Source organism: Copadichromis virginalis, linkage group LG12, assembly GCF_057382275.1.
Source record: "Copadichromis virginalis isolate Kocher_CV1m ecotype Utaka linkage group LG12, C_Virginalis_male_GT1.1, whole genome shotgun sequence".
Classification (NCBI taxonomy): domain Eukaryota; kingdom Metazoa; phylum Chordata; class Actinopteri; order Cichliformes; family Cichlidae; genus Copadichromis; species Copadichromis virginalis.
Genome location: NC_140629.1, coordinates 26,720,297 through 26,744,007, shown reverse-complemented (window position 1 = coordinate 26,744,007; position 23,711 = coordinate 26,720,297). Strand labels below are relative to the sequence as shown.

At 40.9% G+C, this 23,711-nt stretch overlaps 1 protein-coding gene across 2 annotated transcripts in view; it reads right to left on the bottom strand.

Moving 5' to 3' along the window:
• Nucleotides 1-23,711, bottom strand: part of aopep (aminopeptidase O (putative)) — a 90,660-nt gene that overhangs the window by 14,542 nt on the left and 52,407 nt on the right. For both annotated transcript variants that reach the window (XM_085475706.1, XM_085475707.1), the window contains exons 14-15: nt 23,026-23,112; nt 1,793-1,909 (exon numbers count right to left, since the gene is read on the bottom strand). In XM_085475706.1, the coding sequence (XP_085331832.1) occupies nt 1,793-1,909; nt 23,026-23,112 (204 nt within the window). The remainder of the gene's footprint in view (nt 1-1,792; nt 1,910-23,025; nt 23,113-23,711) is intronic.

Genomic DNA, 23,711 nt, shown 5'->3' with positions numbered 1-23,711 from the left:
CTTTTTTTTATTTGTGCAGCAGATGTTGCCGCGCCCTCCACCTACTTGCAGCTGAAGAATGTAGACTGAGCAATGCTCCATTTACAACCACATTCAAATCCTCACATTACCTCTGCAACCTACTAAATAAAGATGAGTTTAATGGGTCTCAGATGGAGCTTTTAAGTTTTCATCCAAATTTCACAAATCCTTTTCCATTTATTCCCAGCTTTATCTTGGAAATATTGGGGTGTAGGTCATATTGACTGAGTAGACATGGTCAACATAAGCTGCTGAAAATCAAACCAAGCATTAGAATGGGGAAGAAAAGTGATTTAAGGGACTTTGAACACGGTATATTTCAGAAATGTTTGAGGCTGGCTAGATTAGTGAGTGAAATATATTCTACTGGGATTTTCCCACATAACCATCTCCAGGGTTGAAAAACTGAAAATATGGACAATAATGCCTTGTTGATGCCAAAGGTCAGAGGAGAATGCCCAGGAAGACAACAGTAACTCAAATAAACACTCGTTACAATCAAGGTATGCAAAAGAGCATGCCACAACACATCAAACCTTGAAGCAGATGTGCTACAGCAGCAGAAGACTACAACTGGTGCCACTCATGTCTGGACAACAGAAGCTTAAAAAATAAAACACTCAAATTCTTCTGCAACATTTGGAAAGTAAGGCCAGAATTTGGTATAAACAACATGAAAGTATGATTCCATCCTGCCTTGTATCAATAATTCAGGCTGATGCTGGTGGTGTAATGTTGTGGGTGATTTTCTTGGCACCCTTCAGTCCCCTTAGTACCAGCTCAGCATTGCTTAAATTCCTCATTCTACCTGAGTACTGTTGCTGATCATGTCCATTCTTTCGTGAAGACAGTGTATCCAGCAGGATAATGCACCATTTCACAAACTTCAGCTCATCTCAAACTGGTTTCTTGAACAAGATAATCAGTTCACTGCACTCAAATGACCAACACAGTCACCAGATCTCAATCCTATAGAGCACCTTTGGGATGTGGTTTCACATCATGGATTTGCAGCCAACAAATCTGCAGCAACTGTGTGATGCTATCATGTCAATATGGACCAAAATCCCTAAGGAATGTTTCCAGCTTCCAACACACTGCTTGCTACGTGGACCTGCTAGGGAAAATCACGCCTTTATGATTTCAGATTCCAGCAAGTAAATGAGTGGAAACGCACCACAATTGAGCAGCCTCTATATAACAGAACATCTGAGCTCCATTATATACATTACCGCCCCAACAAAACAGCTCATATAACTAATAATAACTCGTAAAAAAAACCTAAATATGTATCAAATTTTTCTTTTCAAGAGAGGCCATGTGTTAATGATGGAAGTCAGCGTGGACAGTTTACAGGCTCGGGCACAGCTGTGTTTTCACAGCGCTCCTGTACTGAGAGGAAGCACTTGATCATCCGCACACACATACATACACACATAACCAGAGAGTACAAACAGTGAAAAGTATGCACACATACACACACACACACACACACAGGCAAACACTGTTAACAGTACCATTAAGGAACTTTGTTCAACATTAAAAAATGAAGCAAATACTTGTGGGATTTAGTCAGTAATGGCTGCTGTAAAGAAGAGAGCTCTTACAACAGAATTTACAACACATTACTAAGTGCCATGCTTTAAGATGTGCACGGAGAGGAAAGCTACTTTTATTATCGGAGGGGATTGTAAATGTTGGGTGAATATGCTCACTTGTCTGAGCATGTGTCTGCGTTTGTATGAGTGAATAAGCGAGTGTGTGGTCTTACCTCAGCGTCCTGATTCTGCAGACTGTAGGTTCTCTGCAGAGCACGAAGTGATGCCACGCTTAACTCCGATTCCTCCAACAGAAGCTCCAGAAGCATCACTAGCTGGTCCGACGTCAGCTGAGGAGACAACGGTTTATGATATTAATAGCTCTGACTAATCTAGCCAGCCTCATAAAACATATTGAGGCATTATTAAATAATACAAGGGGTGGGAAAACTCACATTTTCCTTACACCAGCAGCTTCAAATTACCAAACTTGCAAAAATTATCAAGACTAGCTGAATCATTTACATGTTGGATCCTGTGCACCCACACATAAGCACATTTGCATTATTTTCCGCGAGTTAGATTTTCTCCTCCGTGAAATGAAAGCTTTGATGAAAAAAAAAAAAAAACATCAATAAAAGTCAGGCAATTAATGCCGCCTTTCAAACAGAGGAAATGGTGGAATAATAAAACAGCTGAAGTGGTAATTAAATAAATATGGTAAATCAAGTGAATCTTGTACAGCTGGGAAATATTACAGAATAGGCAAAAGACAGATGAACGGAAAATATTAGGGCAAAGAAATTAAGTTGTCTTTTTTAATTTTGTTCTATTGGAGAGAAACTCAGAGGAGCACTGTTCAGGAACACACTTTTGGGCGGGGGGGGGGGGGGGGGGGGGGGAATCTTTGACAACGTTTCTGCTCGTAGGCTGCGAGACTGCAGTGAAATCCCCCACTGTATCAATGTCACAGACTAAAAGGTTTTCAGGAAAAACTAAATGCCTGACTGCTGCTTCCTAATCGTGCATATATTGCTTGTGTTATCCTGAGGTAGACCTGAAGGAAACAATCTATTTTCTTCTTGTGATTGCCATCTTCAGGGACAGTGAGTTTAGATGAGTATTCTGAGGATGGATGTGGGCAACGATATGAGAGAGTGGCTTCCTCCTCCGGAGACAGCTGTGCCCAGCCTTGCTTGCCTCTCTCTTGGATACACCCAGCACTACCGGCCACACTTCTTCTGTGGTCCCAGTCTGGGACACAATTAATGGCTGAAGGCCCCGCAGAGACTAATGTGAAAATAAGTATGAAGTGGCTGTGAGAGTGTGTGTGTGTGTGTGTGTGTGTGTGTGTGCGTGCGTGCGTGCGTGCGTGCGCAACTGAGAGAGGCAGGGTGCGTGGAAGTGAAGAGAAAGTGACACAGAGGAGAAAGCTACATTCTGCTCTTTCTGGATACGATTACCTCTTTCTATTGAGGTGAACGCAGCCAGCAAATGCATGATGAATAGCTACATTTGTGCAGTCTGTTGAAAGCTATTTATGGTAAACAACCTCCTTAGTGCTGCTGGGAAATACCTGATCTAAAACCAGGAAGTACTTTAGCATGTACCTGTTGAAGCTGAGGGAATAACACTCAGACTCAAGCTGGAAAACATTCAAATCAAACATTACTATCGCTGCTACACACACACAAATACTGACGATCATCCAGCTCTGTGGAAAATCTGATATCCAGTCTTTCTCTTCACCCTCTATTGACTCTCCTCGCTCCTCATCCCTCCTCCCTCCAATTTGTGAAGGCTGAGTGTTTTCTAAAGTGCCGTCTCCATCTCTAAAGAGTCTCTTTGGGGCCCACCCATGATCCTTCTCACTCTCCTACCCTTCCCTTTAAAAAGTGAGGAGCAAGCTCTTTCTTTGTCTTTCTCTCTCTAACTCTTTCTCTCCTCACATCCCTCTGCGGTGACTGTGAAAGCCTGTTGTGTGTTGTATATATTTGTGTTGCCATGGTGGTAATCAATATGTCTGCAACAGTGTCTCCAAAAGCAAATTCCTGGTCAGTGATGGTACATTACAAACCAACTTACATTGTTATTATTACCCTCACACACGCACGCGCGCACACAGACACTGTACACATTGAAACACGATCGTCTCCCTCATCAGTTGTCATCTCCATGGTGAAGTTACCATCACACCACACCAACACTATCGAGCATACATCAACAAAAACACAAACAAACTAAAGTACTTAAGCTACTTTATACTCCTTCTGTCTGTTCTTCAGAGGAGAATACTGCACTTTTTTAAAACCTTATTATGTGCATAATTAGTTAGCCCATGATTACTTGGGTAGGGATCCTTACTTCTACAACTAAAAACTTTAAAACTCCTAAATTCCTAATCAATTCCATACTAAATCCACATTTTTGCCAAGTTCCCTACCTCAAGCATTTTATTTATTTATTCAAATCCTTTTTTTAAAACGGTGGATACTTAATTGGGTGGAAAATTTTTAAAGTTAGAAACAAAAGGAAACTTTTTAAATTACAAGGACTCTTTTAGATGGGGTAGTTACAGAAGAGGATTAGGTCCACTGTTTTTTGGTCATTATTTTTTGGGGGGGACTTATGGGGGAAAAAAGTCATGACCATTTTTTTTCCCCCACTGATCCGTCTGTAAAGAAAAAAAAATTAACTGAATGACTTGAATTAAAGCCAGAAAAAAATGACAGGGAACGTTCACTGGTTAAAAAAAGGCTATTTATTTTTCTTCTGTGGGCAGGTATTTATTTGGTCTAAAAGGTTCTGGTTAGTAGGGAACATTTCATATTGGTTTGTGTAATTTAAACCAAAAAAATTCCCACACACCTACGCTGCATTCACGTTGGTGCAACATAAGAAAAAAGTGGGTTGTTTGTGGCTTATACAATTTATCCTGAAGTGTATATTTTGCTTGTATTTGAGGTATGTGGTTGTGTACCGAGTTATTTTAAAACAGGGAAACCAGATTTGCATCGTTTGTCCACATGACTGTGGTCTTTGTGAAAATGTATAAATTTTAAAGATTTGTAAAACCTGTCAATTTCATTCTGGGGTTTGCGATAACCAACAATTATGCAAAAGTAAGACAACAAATTGTTGGTGGATATTTTACATGCACTGGTTGAGCAGTGGAAGAAACATGAATATACAGCATTTCTAAGTAGCTTAATAAAAACCCAAAACCTTCTGTGATGTTAAAGTGTTGATACTTTAATAAATGCTGACTTTTTAAATATGAGATATGGGAACCCCTGGTTAAGAGTAGCTACTTGCTCAACTTGCTTTAACTCATTTTCTTTTAAGCCTTGCAGCATCCATCAGCAAACCTGAGAAGCCTGTATCAGGTGGAAATCTGAAGTGAGTGATATAGCACTTATTCACAATGTTGTCTCCTCCTACGCCTGTAGGACTGACTGTACAACTTACATAACATTATGTAAATGTATATAAAAGGTCTCATTAATGTTATCACAATGATGTGATAAATAATAAGAATTTGGTAAGCGTTTAATCCGCTTTTATGTTTCATGTTAAAATATGGATTATGGATTGAGAACTGCTGTACTGCTGGGCTTTTACGAAATTCTGACTTCAGGGCAGCCTGAGCGTGGACATGTGTGTTAGTGGATGAAAGAGAGGAAGAGAAAGACCGGTTGTGGGTAAAAGGTGAACTCTACGGGTGAGTACTCCCTTATTAATGGGTAGAGAATGGCACACCAACACAAACAGCTAATAGAAGAAAGCAAACAATGATTGCGCAATGATTTGTGTGAAAAGTTCACCACACACACACACACACACACACACACACACACACACACACACACACACACACAGAAGAATTTGACCAAATTAAAGAAGCATTACATTCCCATGCTGTCTGTTAAAATTAAGGAATGTCAGGAGGGAGACAGTTCACAGTCGCTCCCTCTCAGATGCACAAACGCACACATTCATCCACATACACGCTAAAGACTACACATAAATGAATCTACGCACCAACGTACAAACTCCGCATTGTTACAAACCACTAACAGGGGTCATCTGAAACCAGCTGTATGCTGAATTACACCTTTCAAGAACCTCTGGGAAATATGCTGCTGAAATGTCTCCTCTCATACTGACCTCCAAACCTCCACAGAACAATGACACACGCACCCAGGTGAGCGCATGTATGCGCAAATATACACTGTTTGCCTCAGTGACTGACAGCTCAATGAGACACAGGATATGATATCCACCCCAAACTATAAATGAAATAAGGTATATATTGCCTTGTGTGTAGGTGCGAGTGTGTGTGTATATATACAGTTGTGTGCATGTATTCCTATAAGAGCGGGAAGAGTTGGAGAAAATTAGAGTTTGAGAGTAATTGAGAGTCAAAAGAAAGAAGCAGCTACATTTTGTGTGCGTGTGTGTCAGTACATACGTGTGGGTGTATAGGACTATGGGACTTGTATTAGTCATACTACTGCTGCGGTGTAACACATTTGCACAGCACAAAATCACGTGAAGCTCAACAGAAGCTTTATTGTGGGATTTCTATCCTTAATACTGATCACCATAAGGAGCGATAACGAGGGGCAGCTGACTCCACTGCATCTCCTTCTTTAAAATTGTGAAAAACTAAACAAAAATAATGATTTTTTTTTCTTTTAAGAAAAGGTAAATCTTAAATCCTTTCTGTGCCTATCTAACAATCCATCACTTGTTCAGCATTTCCATGGCAACAGGACTCTTGTTCTGTACAGTACATAGGACAGCGAGCCCATGTCAATTTTCTGCAGCCTTTATGCATGCACAAATAGATTCAAAACATTAATATAACCTTTACATCTTCTGTGTTAAATCAGGTCAGGATCTCTACCTCTTTTATTCTCCTTAGCTCAAGCAGCCAATCACCATTTACAATCACATTACTGCAATAACCTCAAGTAACCCCTGGTGGGTGAATCATCCCTGCTTTCGCCCACGTTTCTGCTTTCTGATTTGAATTTTTAAAAATGCTTCTATTTCTATATCCTTTTTTTTTTTTTAGCACTTTATTATTTGGTGTGTTTTTTGCTTCCACTCCATTATAAGACGCGTGCAACCAATTACAACTGTAAATAAAAATAAAAAGGGGAATGACGACAGCAACGGTTACAGGAAACAAAGGCAAACAACAGAAAGGAGACGACAGACAAAACAGACGTCCTACATCCTGAATTACTTTATACTAAAATTAAAGCCTGCAAAACGGAAAAAATGTGGTAGATCAAATCATCTCAAGCTATGTAAACAAATAAAAAATCAGTTATAGCCAGGCACTACTGAAAAGTTGTTCCTTTTTTGTTTCCGTTTTGTTGTAATTCCTCTATGAAGTTATCTTTCAAGGCTAAACTAACTATTGTTGATAGGGTACGGATTATAACTAACACTTTTTACAGATTGTGTTGTTTCTTGTCAAATCTTGTGTAGTAAGAGTATCAGTTTAGGAGTACTGATATTCTTTTTCTAACTGCAACTTTACTATAATGCTCAGCATATCTTCTAACTCTTCCTGGTTGGACAGATATGTTGTTCATAACACATATTGCACAATAAACCTGTCCAACCAGGTATCCGACCTCCTCTGATGCCCTTCTGTTTCTTTTGTCCCTATATGGCTCACTCCCACTACAGTGGAAACCTCCTCACATCTAGGGGAAAAAAAATGGTGATTGCATTGAATTTTTTTCGCATTTGGAACCGCTTTTAATTGCAAGGAAATTGCACAGGTTGCCTGGTAGGAGGCAACCAATCTCCAAACGATTGTGGTTTGACTGACTGTCATTACTTTCAGACAGATTGGCGAAGGTTTTCAAATAACTGCCGTCTAAAACAGATTGCCAGCACGTCGCAATAAATCTGAGTCTGTTTGTGCTGCAGAGACTCTTTGTAATAAGGGACTCAAATGGTTGCCAGTTGGTTGCGTTCTGATTATTTCTGTTTCAAATTTATGAAGTTTGGGCGGAATTTAAGCTGCTCCTTTGAATTTCTGTGTATGTAAACAGCAAGGAATTTACAATAGTTGGCAAAAGATAGAATTTTTCCATCTATTGCCTTCAATTTATCAAAGTTAATTACAATATTAAAATAAACTGCACGTTAGACACATGTACGTTCATTAGAATTAATATATGTCATTAACATTTTATCACCATCTTGATGTACCCAAGTTGCTTTGAAACTGGCAACTGACTGCGAGTAATTGCAGACCCGATCACTGTCTTCGAAGCAACCATTTGCAAGTTTACTGCACACGGTTGCAACCAATGTTTTTCCTAGCGAGACTGTAGAAATAAGGGATTATGGAGGGAATTTTCCCCATTCTTAAGTTAAAGAAGGACAGCAATGGATTTCCAGCAGACTGCAAGATACTTCTGATTTTCACTAATGTTTCTCAGTTAATAGCAACATTATCACAAACTGCGTGTAATTGCCAACCCATTAAGCAGAAATTTATAGCAGACTGATTCTGTCTCATTGCCGTTGACCACAAATTCTTGCAGACTTGCTCCCCGCTCGGGGGGGTGTTCCATATCCTCAACATAAAGAAAGTTGTGTGATGTGAAGATCATAAAGTCTCTTAAATCAAATTTCTGACTTGTGATTTTGTCCCATATTAAATAAAGTTTGATCTGAACTAACACAAATGCTTTCTTTTCCTCCATTACTTCCCCTCAGTTCCGTCCCTACCTACCTCAGTACCACAGGGGAGAATGTGCTGCTTGTTCAGTCACATTGCATTATGGGGGTTGGAGACATTGACTAACTGTGACATTATAAAACCAAACTGTGATTTCTGAGAGGCCATTGAATCATGTGTGTGCATGCACGTGCGTGTGTGTGATGCCATTCAGCCGCTCGGCTGCCTTTTATGTCTGTCTGACCGCAGGCTCGTAAAAACACATTCTGGCACCAGCAGCTAAAGGCCTCAACCCACGACTCAGGTACTAAGGTTTCACTCTTTCTTTTACTCAGATCACCTCCCTTTCTTTCTCCCTCTGCCTCTGTCTCCATGACTGTCTGCTCCCTGTCTCCATACCAACTGCCTTTCACTCTTTCTTTCAGAGCTCCAAACTATGTGTCTGGCTCCTTCAATTAAAGCTCCTCCTTGCTTCTTTTATCTCTTTTTGCCTATTTTTTTTAACAGTTGATTTAAAGGCCCAAATGTACATCTGCTCAAACCATAGTGGCAGGACTGAGCTTGATAGAGGAACAGTACACCAAGCAGCTGTTAAAGTTCTCTCAACAGACATGACAGCATAAACAGCATCACACACACTTACACTATTAATTAGCTCGTAACTGCTCTATACAGCTGCACGAAATTAAAATGTGCAGGAGAAAAAAAAACATAAAAAAACAGGGCAGATGGCCGAGAATAAAATACTAATCAAAAGGCAAGAAAATAACCAAAACCAAATAATTTGAAAGAAACTTTCTGTGTCTTGGGTACTTTTTGGAATGTTTTCAACCGCTTCTCTGAAATCTCTGAACCGCTGCTTTACTTTAACTGTTTAATCAGTTTTTGCTTCTCAATGTGTACTCCTACCGACTCTTACTACCTTCCCCAGAAAGAAACGCTTTATTTAATTGTAACATCACATGATCACTTATTAGCAAAAGGTCCCTGTTACACAATAGTGGTAAGTCTGTGCTGGTGTGGAACAAGTGTGGGAGACTTTAGCTGAAGGTGCAGCAATATTGAGATGACCCTATAAATATGATAAGTGGCTCGAGAAAAATAAATTCATTCACTGTGAGGATATAATACTGCAATCTTGTGGGTTCACAAGGTCCAAAAAGACATTACAAAAGGGTCTGATGACATAGGTTTTGTAAAGCAATTTTGGATAATGGATTGAAGTCCACACACACACGCACAGGAGATACTAAAAGGTTATCTATGAGTCACATGCTGCCCTTTCAACTTGTGCAATGGAGCCATCCTCTATTCTATCATCTCCTCAAATGATGTCACACCTGCTGTTGCTACAGCATGGTGATGATCTCACAGATAGTGCCGGTCACAGACTGATGACCTCGGTGATGACCTACAACTGTGCCTGTCTATCTGTAATTTAATCATTAATATCCCTCATTCTTTGTCTTTCCAAATTGGAAACCAGCCTAATCAAAAAACCGGAATAGCTACAGATGCTGGAATGAGGCAGTATATATGCATGCGTTTGTGTGAGTTACTGTTGCAATCGTTCAGGGGGTCAAAACATATAGAGGGCTTTTGAGGGACAGATATAGGGGAAGAAGCTTTATCCTCACAGTACAATAGCTGCTGAAATCAATTATTTTGTTCATTTATCTCCCTACACAAATATGGGCTGACAGCACGCAAAGGGTCAGGGATATTCACCATTGTGAGAACGAGAATGAAAAGCTCATTTAGAAAACAAACAAGCCTATGTGCCGAAATTAGGTTCTCTCAGTCAAATGTGCTGGAATCAATTTTGAGGGCGTATACAAAGAGCAGCTTTATTATACACTCTGCACTCAGCCTGTGTTCTCGACCCTAAATCCCCAACGTTTAACCCAGCTTATGTACATACATGATTATGTAAATGCATCACTTTTCAAGTATGTTTAATCAGCAGCTTGCTGTTAGGGTGGGTAGCTGCCTGTCCCCCCCCCTTCGTCTTCTTTCTTGGCCTCAAGTTCACAATCTCAGGCCAATCAAAAAGCAGCATGAGGTCACAACGGGGTTGCGACTGACGGGTTAAGCTTAAAAACCACACACAGTGGACCTGTAAGTAGGGAGGGACTCAGTGGGGAATCAGCAGCACATGCACCAACAACATAAAAAAGAAAACACCTGCACAAAATGAGTGTGCAAGTATACACAAGCATGCATTGAGGTGTGTACTTTGCTGCTCTTTAGATGGTTTTCCATCTCTGCCTCAGCACTTTGTTCTTTCTTTGTGCGCTGCAGAAGGTGGGGCGTTTGTTATGTAAAATTCTATGTTCCTGCAATTTGGCACTGATGATGAAGGCAATTAACATGTTTTCTCTCCTACTCATCACCACCCTGACTCATACTTATTCACACATGCACACACCTCCAAAACAGGGAGAAGTTTAATTAATCTCTGGCACTTTGTGCTTTGACGCAAGCTGCAAATCTAACTGTCTCCAGTGGATGCCTCCCTCTTACTGTTCCTCCTCCTCCCACAATCCTCTGTTTAAGTTCTGATGGACAGAGAAACAACTCCTCAAACAATTCAGACCTGGCTTCTTTCTTATCAGCACAACCTTTTTTTTTTCTTCTTTTTTCTCTTCAATTTTGCAAAGCTCAATTCCCCTGTGGGACAGTCCTTACTACCTAGTGTGCTACTGCTAATCTGGGAAGGCAGAGAAAGGCAATAGCCTACTCCCCAGTGTGCCACAAGAATTACATTTCTCAGAAGGTTATAACAAGCAACCTTAGCTCCAACGCACCTACAAGCAGGTGCCCCAAACAACTAGTCACAGTTACAACAGGAGACCGAATCCAGGTCTCGGTGGTGGCTGCTGAGTGTGTTGCCCCTGCACCACCCGTATGCCTTTGAAAGAGAGAGGCCTTTCAAACAGAGCAAGAACAAAAGGACCGCTGTTTGTGTGTTAGGGGGGGGGGGATTCTGTAGCAATTGTACAACAGTGACACAACCAAACAGCTGGACGTCAGCTTAGACAAAGAGAGAGGTGAGGAGAAAGGGATTGTGGAGAACAGAGGCATATAGGCTTTTTTGTGCAGCTACACAAGGACAAAGTGATGGGAGACAAACTCTTATGAAAGCAGACAGAGCATAAGCCTGATGATAGTCTATATTTTTATCACCAAATCCAATGACAATACCAACATAACTTTGAGTTGATCCTTTCAACTAATGTTTTATGCATATCCAAAGCCAGATAATTCTTTCAAATCAGTGCAACAGATTTCTGCAACTTAAAACAGAGCTCTACAAACTATTTTATCCCTGTCTAAATAATTCGAGTGGATCTACAAGTTAAAATACATGCCTGTCAGACACCTAGAAGTCACAGTGAATTCTTCAGAGACACACACATACACAGCAGATTTTTCCTTTAATATGTAAATTCCAATAACAAGGTTGTTAAATTATACACAATTTGAATATAAACATTTACTCGTGCTGGCAGTTCACAAAAAAGCCTTAAACTTACCAAATAAGAGCTGATGTCAACTTTATCTGATACCAGCACTTATTAAGTAAGTGTCTTGCACCTTTTTTGATTTAATCATCAACATGCTAGATTTTAGCTGAAGCATTTGATTCGTCCCAGATGCTCGACACAAATACAATTCAAATACCTCACAAATTTCAAACTGCACTCTCTTTAAAGGCATTAAGTATAAATGCATGAATTGTGACAAAGGCTGGAAATAGCCTCAGTTTAATTTCCTTATCTCATTTGTTTTAGCACTATACTTGGAGGGTGAGAGCAGCCTATGGGGTGTGGTTAAATATTACCACCAGGGTAGTATTTATAAAAAAAATAAAATAAAATCCATTTTCATATAATGGATTTGGCAGATAAATATCAGTGGTGGTTTCTGTTCTAAATTATAATAATTACAGGGGTTAACAGGGCACAGTAACAAAAGCAAATGGGTCAAAGCACTTTTGTCGGCTTGTGCAACAGAGTTCCACCACGCCATTTTGGATGTGGTTAGGTTTCTAAATGTCAGCATACACAGTGAAGGCAAAAGCATGCACACAAACCCACACTGGCAGATAGGACTCTACTCAAGCTAGGTTTACTCAGATGACAACAATAATAAGGGTAAAACACAAACATGCATCAGCAATGACCTCCAGTTTGGAGTGACAGCATCAACTCTTGTTGAAAGATACACTGAGAAATCTAGATTAAAAACAGGATAGGGGAAAGGAAAACATAGTGGAAAAGAAAACACAGTGGGCGATAAATGGGAGGTGTCTGCCAGACATAGTCAAAAACAAAGGAGCGGCAGCAGTGAGGCTAATGTTGCCAGACCAATCAAAAAGAAAGGTCATGTTCAGGAAGAGACTGTATGAATCCTCTTGTGGCTCAAAGTTTAAGTCTCAGTGTGTCTTTTTGTTTGTGTGCGAGCTGAGAAACTTGCCTGTGGCTTGCCTGTGTATCTGTGTGTATGTGTGGAGTATACTGCATATGCGTGTTGTCTCATGAGTGAACTCTGGGCTTGGTAGGTTGAAGCAGTCTGAGCTGACAGAGGTATGTGAGATGGACTAAACCCAGATATCTGCTGCCCAGACAGACAGACAGACACACACAGCTGTGGAGTCATGCGCATCCACAAAGAGCCAGATACACACACGCACACATACAGACACAAAAGGGGGAAAAGATATTAGAGAATGAAGGAAGACGCAACAGAAAGAGGAGAGATTAACTTACACAACAACCCGTCTTTTTTCCTATTATGATATCACACTCAGCTTTGCAATATATGACAGACTGGGAGAGGAATATTTATCTGTATCTGACTGTAAATACTAGACAGTACAAGAGCATTGAAAAGATTCAAACTGTGAGTCCTGTCATCCCCCGGCAGGGTTTTTTTGGTACCTTGACATGTCAACAAAATTATTGTTTTGTTTTTGAGTATTTTTCTTCTACTGTTTTATTGCATTTATTACTTCTTAACAGGGCAAGAATCGACGGTGTCTGTGACATTTTGTTATGAGAACATTTCAAGAGCTAAAACCAGACCTAAAAATGTCCATAATTCCCAGCAGGCCCCTTGTTCCAAATTCTTAATTGTGATGATCTTCAGCTTTTCCTTGTCCTGTGTGAATGAAATATTTTTAAAACTGTGGGTTAGGCAAAATTAACAGATAGAAGACACTCTGGTTTTTTGTTTTTTTTTTGTTTTTTACAATTCTATAAACCACATGATTTATTGGAAAAACCTGACTCATATTTCAGAAAATGAGTGGTTTGAAAATACATATTTAATCTGTCTCCACTGATGAGCAGTTAAACCACTAGCAGGTGAAGTGAATAACATTGATTATCTTGTTACGATGAAATGTTCTTGATGTTACTTTGAGACGTACCACCCAGCACAACATTGCTCCAGACCAACCATGCACTTCCATGGTAACGACACTCCCCAATGGCAGCAGCCATCCTAACGGGACAATCCAACCAGCTACCACACACAACGGCGAACACAACAAAGAGCACAAAGCACGGACCCAACCAACAAACGCCCCAGACTCCAATCCAATCCTGGTGCCAGACACTTAACGGAGACCCCACAGAGGTCCAGTACCTCAATGGGTCTCAAAGGGGGGCCATAAAATTTGTAAAACGGGGGTTTCTGGCAACAAGCCTCTTAGTGAAGTCACAGTTAGGTGATGGATCTATCTCTGCTTCTCAAACAGTTTTAAAATGTCTCTAACGTTAAAGGAAAGCCAATGCGGCCATTAGCACATACACCCACTCACATGGAGTGAATAAGCGTAACCCCAACAAATGAAGAACAGGGGATTATGAGCCAGGGTTTCTCTCACACTGCACCCGCACATCAGACACTTAGTGTCAAATATTTGAGTAATATTATTGCACTCATTCACAGGGATTTCTGTAATCATTGGATCTAGTAGCATACAGCTGACATTACTTTGTGTACATGTGTGAATGTTTGTGTGTGAGCAGTTTTTTTTTCTTAACGCCACTAAATGTGTCGGGGATGCCCGGAGGCGCTGTAGTCTCCCCAGTCATTACCAGGAAAGACAGATGTTGTAGCACTCATCACTCTGCGTTCATATGCGCACACACAGACACACAAACACCACATTGCGCGCTGTTTCCTAAACGATGAAAACAGCGAGGTGACGCCTAAATCAGATTTTATGCGAAAAGCATTGATTCATTTCCCACCATTAAAAAGCTACTTCCATTTTACAGCCCAGCCCAATATTAAACATGACTCTACACTAAATGTCCGGCTGAAGTGTCGCCAGCTTTAACATCGCGACCTCTGCGCTACACTGCGTTTTATAGCACTGCATTATACTCAAATGTCTACATTTGTGTTTGAACAGACTCCAAAATGAACGATGGGGATCTGTGCCAGTGACAAAGTGTGGTGCTCTGTTTCTACGTATTGTGGCAGACATATTCAGAAGGCTGATCTCTCTCGCTTCGTCTGTCCCTGATGTGTTTTCCATGTGTGCTGGAAAGACAAACACAGCTGCACTTTAATGACACTCAAATGCTTCAGGGATTCAGAATGCATGTGTATGTGTGTATGTGTGTGTGTGTACTTTTTTTTGCTTTTGACCACTTCAGTGAAAAGCCTATTGGAGCTACTCTCGTTGTATACAACTACTCTTTACGCCAACCCCACTCTTCTTCAGCAAAACTCTTTGCCTTCTCGTATATTTCTATATTTGTGTGTCCGTGAGTGTGCATGTGTCCGCGTACGTCAATATTTATGCAAACCAAATTGAATTTGAGACCTTAAGGTGAGGACACATTTGGAAAGTTTGAACATTTTGGCTCATCCTCAGTTTCTGACATGTATTTAAAAGGTTTTTTGAAGGTTAAGATCTGGTTTTAAATGGATTGGGATTAAGCTTTTAGCTGCAAGTTGTACAAGGCTAGAGGATGCACACAAAGACAGTATCACTAATGTGTGTGTGTATGGACAGGTGCACATAAACACCCATTTGCAGTGGTATCTCTGAGCAGCAACAACCGGCATAAAACAGCTTGTCAACATCGTCAGCCCTGACTGCTGATCTCTATATGCCCTACGCCTTTACTGTTAATCAACTTCACACACACACACACACACACACACACACACACACACACACACACACACACACACACACACACACACACACACACACACACATACATCACATACACGAATGCACAAACACAGATGGTGGGGAACTCCGGATAAGACGAGGGCGCCAGTGAGCTTCAAATGACCCCGAAAACAGAAACGCAGCTGAATGATAAATGGGACAAATAGGCACTGGCACTATCCCTCTCACTTTCATTCTGTCTCTGCCCTCATTAACGCAACACAAATGGAGCCATCTCCACTTCGCCCGACTCTAAACATAAGTCTTCCCCATCACTAACACTTGCAACCTTGATAAATTTTAATTATCTCCTCTCACTTTATTTTTGTCTAGCTTTTTGCTATCTGTCACTAGGAAAAACTATTTTCAGCATGACTGCAGGAGAAAGTGGAAAACTGGGTGTAACTTTTACAGACTTTGCGTGTCATTTCATACAGTAATATCCAATTATGCTGCACCGTGAGTTAAACTCATTATAGGAAGCATTTACTGGATTTATGGATTATGACATCAGGTCTGTCATGAAACTACTTCATCCCTGACTATTTATTCATTGAATTAAGCACAAACTAGACTGAGAAGTTTCCACGGAAGGTCACGGTGGATCAACAGCTTATTGATGCAAAGCAATTGTGAGAGAACAGTGAATCAAAGAGCAGTTGTTTGCTGCTGATCCCTCAATTCCCACACAAGCTGTCCTTCCTGGTCAGCACTTTGCACAACAGATACTGCAGAAGATGACAAAGTTGCAAAGATACTTTTATTGATCTGTTGTTTTGCTCGTGCTCCATTGTCTCAACATGTCCTGGACTCACCCTCACTCCCTATCTGTAGCTACATTATATGTGCCATTGTGTCTTTCAGGTGGTTAATGTGTTATTTGTATATGTTGAGCAGACAGTAAATGACTCTGTGTGCTCATACTTCTCTACAGTTTCTGGAAACTGAAAACTAAAAGCTCAGAGTGGGGGAGAATAAAGTCCATATATCTGCCCATTCTATCTCATGTTTATTTAATTTCTGGCTACTTATCATTGTTCAGTCACACATAGATTAGATATACAGGTGTACAGTGTTTGTGCATTTTGTGAAATATGTAAATATGTAGTGCCAAAGACTCACATGGCTAGAAAAAACTCTTTAGAGGGTATCTCCATTTCTATCAACACAAGTTCAAATAGTGTAACGCAAAAGACGTATTACTAACAGCATAAGAGAATAAATGGATGCAGATGATAAAACACAGCTAATAAGCAAAGATAATACCCTCTGGTTTGCAGGCACCTATCTCACTACACCCACAAAGCTCTGCACTGTGGAGATGGTTTGCTACGGTTCAGTAACTGAAAATCACATGTAAAAGTTCAAGAAAATAAAGCTTAAAATAAATAAGTGATTATGACTGAATCCACTGGTTGCGGTGCTCCCACTGAAGAGAAATACAAGAATTTTGTTTTTCATATTAAACACTTTGTGTATGAAACTTCAAATTCACACCGCATCCTTATTTAAACTCTGCCTCCCGCCTCCCTGAACTCTTTATCTAACACCCAAGAGTCCAGACAATCTGTACATCATATTTACAAAAGAATCTAAGCTTTGACCTCAGTAACACAGGCCTGGAGACCACCAGTTTAAAGGGAAAATGTTGTATTGTTCAAACAGTTCTGAGTTGGTACTGCCAGTTACTGTAATGAGATGCATTGCTAAAGCTCCATTCATGCAGGCCTAGAGAACGGTGAGTGGCAGCCACCAACGTGTGGCTGTCACTAGTGTGAAACTGGTAGCAAAGAGGTAAAGGATGCTGCACAGAAAACATCCTCATGACTGCTTTGGTTGGTAGCAGATTGCTATGATGCAAGTCAGAAATGGAGAAGGTTCACTGACAAAGTAAAAGTTTTAAAACTTCTAAATATAAAAACTTGTGTGTTGTTATTGCAGCAGTAAGACACACCTCTTACTTTAAAGGTGAAAGGTCTCCATTTGTGGTTTACGTCGCACTCCCGAGTTTCACTACTACTTGGGAAGTAAACGGCAAGTGTTTGCAGACAAGTCAACGTCCAACCACATGCGACTGCAGCTAGCAATCAAAGTGATCACAATGTGGTTTTTCGGTCTGCCACCCTCTTTGTGACCTGGCATCAGCCAGCAGCCACTCGCAAACTATAACAATCTATAATTTGAACAAAACCTCAGCCTTCAACCTCCCATCACACCAACACTGACTATAACATGATTGTTCAATAAGAAAAGTCTAAAATTTAAAAAAGTAGAACTAATCATCATAAAATCACAACCAAAGCCGAAGGTCATTTTTTATTCAATGTATTATCGAAAAGGAAGGATGCAATGTTTTCCAAAAACTCACATGTGCTCCTGTGTGTATTAAAAGCTTCATCGGGATTTTATTTAAAAACAGTGGGCTGCCCGCTTTCGTGTAATGGGCTGTTACACGAAAGCGGACAGAGCCAGAAAGCAGCCCTTCGCTGATCCCCAGTTGGTGATGACGAAGAAACACACACACACACACATGCACATACACTTTCCCACCCTGATGTGAAGTCTGGCCGGAAACAGCCATTTCCCTGAATGTTCCCATCTCTCCTTCGGCATACTCCCTCATCCCTGATTCATTGCCAATAAATCACAGAGAGAAAGACACACACAGAAAGAGTGAGACAGAGTTAGAAAGGGGGAAAAAAGACTGATATAAAGAGTAAAGGAAAAGGCCGAATAAACCAGGAGTGAAGCACACTGGAGACTGGAAAACAAAAACGAGGGAAAACCAGATGTGTCCTTGTCAACAGTACACAGGGGCGGAGTTCAGATCGCCAATTATGGCTGAGTGCAATTTGAAACAGTGACGTCTTATTGAAGAAAACAGCAACACAGATGCCATGAAAAACACCATTACTAAACGGATATGCTTTATTTCATGGCTACTGGTCAAACTCTAAACAACGGCAAGAAGAGGAAGACAGATTCAGAAGGAGAGAAAAATAAATACAAGGCTTTCGGGCATACGTGCGTCTCGGACTTCCTTCTTAAGACTTTCCTGCAATTTTTACACATGCAGACGCAAAACATTTAAGTCTTTGTTTGCAAAACATGGGCTAAGGATTAAATTCTGTCTGTCTTTTATGTGGGAACATCTCCCACTCCTCAGCTATGTTTACAATAATCAAAGTCATGAAGAAGTACCAAATAACACTGATTGAAACTATTTCCACATTGCTCTCTCTCGTGTTTCCCATCTGCTAATTACAGAAGCCCACTATGAAAGGGTAATGTGCACCACCTGCAAACCCCACCCAACTGAAGAGGCTTTTGATCATGGCCTTCCTATTGTTTACTCTCCAACAGGGGCCCCTGTTATAACCACAACTACTTCCCCTGTCGAACCAACATCAATCAACATCGCACCTCATTACAACACAAGAGATTTCAGTCACCACTCAAACTCAGTTCATTTATTCACGGGTTTAAATTGTCTCCTAAAATAGAAGCCAACATATATGTCCTTGCGGCATTCCAGAGCTGCAAGGTACGTTTAGTAACTGCTGTAGAGCAAACGGAAGTAGAATTAAATTTCCACACTGGACATGCGTATCTTTAAAATTTTAACCTAGAAGGCATGCAGTATAAAGTTAAAGTTATCAATAATTTCTCACAAAATATATAAGCTGCAGCTGCTGAATATTGTGATAATGCCAGCCCGTGTGACAACGTCTAAGTCAACCGCCCTGCTTCTGTTTCAAGAGGGTACACTTTAACCATCGAAGTGCTGTTGCAAGACAGGATGTTCTTCTAAACCTGTTGTTGTTGACATTTCCATGGCAACAAACACAAACTTGATGATGCGTGTTTCCATAGTAACTCGTGTCATTAACCAGGAAGATGCACACTGGCGTGTAGGTGCAAATGAGGTGACGGAGTGACACTGAGATGGAAGCTGATTCATTGTCAGCGTATTCTGCTGCGTCTGTGGCCCAGAGAAAGATGTCCCTGTTCTTACATTATCACTCTGAGCCTGCAGAGACTCTGTGTTTATAATCATATGGCAAACCGTGCAATAAATACTACAAGGCTAAAAATCTTTTTGTGTGGGTGAAAGCATGGTGAAAATGTGGAATCATACAATCTAAATGAAATGATTAGAAGTCCTCGGTTAATTATGACTAAAATCACAATGTTTGGGACAATAAAATCTCATTGATCTCATTGACAGAAGACTCGTGCATGCTTACATTCACAAAGGTTTGCAGTTTGGAATTAAAAATAGTGTGGTCTAAAACAATTTCAGCTGGAACGAAAAGAATTCAGGATTACACAATTTCCAGATATGTTTATCTGGAGAAGGAGCTATGTAAACATGCTCTATATACAGAACCTTATCACATCTGCGCTAAATACAGCAGGACAAACTGAACTAATACACTGCATTCAAGTACAAAAGTACCTTAAAAAAGCCTAAAGTGTGGAGGTTGTTTACTTGATCAACATTAGCAATATTAAACACCCAGATTTTAATTTAACCCCATTATAGGAGTTTTAAAATGTTATTGTAACTCGCCTGCCATTAAACCCACAAGAAATTTCCACAAGCCACTTTTTCCATGCAGTTCCATACAGCTAACAAGGCTGCACTGAGGTTTTAGGATAAGCTTTGGTCTGTTACGATGCCCACTGACCATTTCCCAGCTATTTAACATGGAAGCTAGTTGATGATAAAGTACCAGATCAATTACAAATTACTAACTGCACAATCAGAACAGGCAAGCAGATTTTTGCCAAACTAGTTGGCCAAGATCTCCAGTTATTCACAAAATTCCCCTACAGGGTTTCCTGTCTTGATCAGCAGGGGCAGATGGACCCCCTCATTACGGAGACCACAGATGAAAATGAGAGCAAAATGAGGCCCATTACCACACGGGTGTGACTAATATCCCTCTTCAGACCTCTCCACGCACGCTGGACACATGCACACATATCAGACGTGCGCGCGCAACTTACACGTGTGGACAAGGAAAATGCTCGGCGTGCACACCGAGATGCTTGTAAATCAATAACGTTACACAGAAACAAAGACGAGGGGAAGTTGGTAATAAACTTTGGCTCTATTAAATTGACCAGATCTCGGGCTGCTCTGCAGGGGGTGTCTGGCTCATGCACTTTATGAACCTATAGGTTTGTGTCGGTGCGTAAATGTGTGTATATTCCCTAATCATCCCTGATGTCATTAGTGCTAAACACTAGCTCAGCCTGATTCCTTCCCACTAAATATCCTACTTTTTCTCTTGCCCCCCTCACTTTTTCTTCTCTTTCTTCCTAACCACCTCTACAACAACTGACCAATGCTGCATATGTATCCACACATGTGTGCTTCATCTTTTCAAATATCCACTCTGGTCCTCATTTCCTCAAATGTCTGCAGCGGATTCATTACCGTACTGGATTCCACAATCATCAACCTCTAATCCACCGCTAGTCTAGCGCCAGCTTGAGGTCCAAAAATCCTGTTTTACCAATTTGTTTTCCCCTTGTCCTCTACTTTTTCTTTTAACCTTTTATTCCCGTGGCTGTCCTCTGTCTGTACAGTCATGCCATCACCTAAGTAGCATCTCCCATTTCCCCTCCCTTTGTCATTTTCCACTGAAGCTCATCATTTTGTGGCTTAGATCTATTTTAAGTTTAAGTTTCAGCTGAATTGATCCAAAATAAACCACAGGAGATACAGAATTCAAAATAGTGATATCAAGGGTTTACAATTTTCCATCTAATGATCCAATCATAGCCTCAGCTATTTAAGTCAGTCCTCTCTTGCCTTCCCGTCTCTGCCGTTTTATGCTCCTACCTTTGGTTTTTCTCTTTACCTTTGCTGATCAGATCTGCAAGGTGATTTATAGCCTTACAACAGGCTGATAGATGGAGGGAAAAGGAAAGAAGGAGTAGTAGATCAAGAGGAGAGGGGGTGAGGAGAAATTGGGCTGTTTGGCGTTTGAAGTACATGAAGGAGTAATATAAAATACACCTGGTTGGTCCATGGGGCACTCTGTTCGCTGAAACAAAGGGAGGGGAGGGAGATGCAGGGGAGGAGAAGAGGAGAGGGCCAGGCCGCAGGGGAGAGAGGGGAGAGGAGTGGATGGATTGGGGGGGAGGGGTCACTCAGTGTTTCCTTTCAGGATGGCTTTTATGGTGTAACTTCAAACGCTGACCTCCCACACCCCTGCCCCTATATCCCCCCTGCTCCCTCGCTCCATCCGTCCGTCCGTCCATCCGTCCCTCCCTCCTCTTTCTCACTATTGTGCACGGCCAAGTGGACAGTAATTGGCTATTCTTTCGTGAGGCTGATTTCAGCACTCTCTGCCCCCACCCCATAGGAACAGTCCCTTTTGCTGCCCCATAGAACTAAGTGTATTTGTGTATATATATGTGTGTGCTTATGTTGTAAATAAGCCAGACGATAGGTATCAGGTGGGTTGAAGGGAGGAGGGGGTGGGGGTAGGGACCGCTCTGACATTTCATTCACGTGTGCTCCAAATTACAACACAGGAATTGAAAGGAGCTGAAGCTAATTGAATCCAGAAAAAAGGTCATGCTCCAACATGAGATCTTATTTAAAATAAACTTTTAAGCACACCTTAAATATGTATACCCCTGCTTTCACTGGAAGCAGCAGTACAAAGAGAGAAAATGTGAAACCCTAGAAATAAAGTGGATGTAAAGAGCAGTGTTTTATTTCCTCCTCCAAAATTTTATTCAAAGACTCCGGGGGCACCTAATTTATTCATGACATAAAATACATTGTAGAAAAAGCTGAGTAGCTTTGCAAATGTTTCCTACAGTGTACAACATCTGAACATATTGCGAGTGATATATAAAAGCTGCTCCACTCTCGCTAATGACTTCTGGCCCTCTGTGGCTTATAGATCAGTGTGTGTTCATTAATGATGCAGGCGTGTGCAAGTCCATGTGTCAATTAGTGGGTGGAGGGGATTAGCAGTCTCCAGAGATTCCTAATTAACACTACACATACTCACACGGGCTAAAGCATCATTTTTGGATTGTTTTTAATGGAATTTTTACTATTTTATTTGCTGGTAAATGAGAAGAAAACTGTTTGCAAAGGAAAGTTCCAGAAAGTATCTCCTCAATGTCAAAAAAGCGCAATGATGTCCACCTCCCTGAGAGAAACACAGACACCTACCCACACACACGCACACACACTTACCAAGGCCACACACATGCTATGTGATGTATACAAGCTCTTAAAAGGTTAAATATGTAGACAGAGGACACAACATAAACACAGACTTAAACAAGTACAGGGCAGACTGTCCTCACAGACGTAACACATAAACAGAATTAGGGATAATTGTGTTTTCAGAAAAACAAGAAATACTGTAACGATCAGCTACTTTAAGTGGAGAAAAAAAAATCAAGGTGGTTAGAATGAAAGAGGCTTTCAAACAAGCTAGGGGACATGTCCAAGAGTTAGAAGTAGAGCAGAGTGAAGGTAGATGGAGTTTTTAATACAGCAGAGTGCCTCCTACCTCTTTGTAGTTCACCTTGGGCTCCATTCTCTTCCGCTTTCTGCCCTTCCCGTGATGACTCTGACTGAGGAGGATCCATTTTACAACCTGCAGGAGGGAGAATTGGGGGGATGAAGGCGGGAAAAAGAAGAGCGTGTAAAGGTAGACAAGTGGAGACAGCAAAGTAGCAGGGTTTGAGTGAGAGGGAAGAGAGCGTGAAGGAGAATCAGGAAAAAAGGGGACAACCGCAGAAGAAATTATGACAGGGTGTAATGATGACACAGACAGAGAGAGAGAGAAAGAAGGGGTGTACAGTAGAGAAAAGAGTAAATAGCAAGAAGTAAATGTAAACCAAATCAAATCTCCATGAAAAAAAGTAAGGTTAACAAGCCATTAGCATGACAGGCACAATAATATATAACAGTCTACAGCTCCTTCCTTCTCACAGGCTCACACTCACTCGTGCTCCAACCCAAACAAGTGGCTGAGACAAAAGAGTTCTAGTGAAAGTATGTTGTTGTAACAGAGCCTGGAGTGCAACAGCCAATCACAATCAAGGCCAAAGTCATATCTACCAACATTGGTTCCTTTTGTTCCACATGAATTCACAGAAACACACGACTACAGGAAAAGTCAAGTTCCCAAAAAGTATGTAAAGTAAATGTAAAGTATGTAAAGTAAATTAATCACGTCTACAGCGCAGTCGC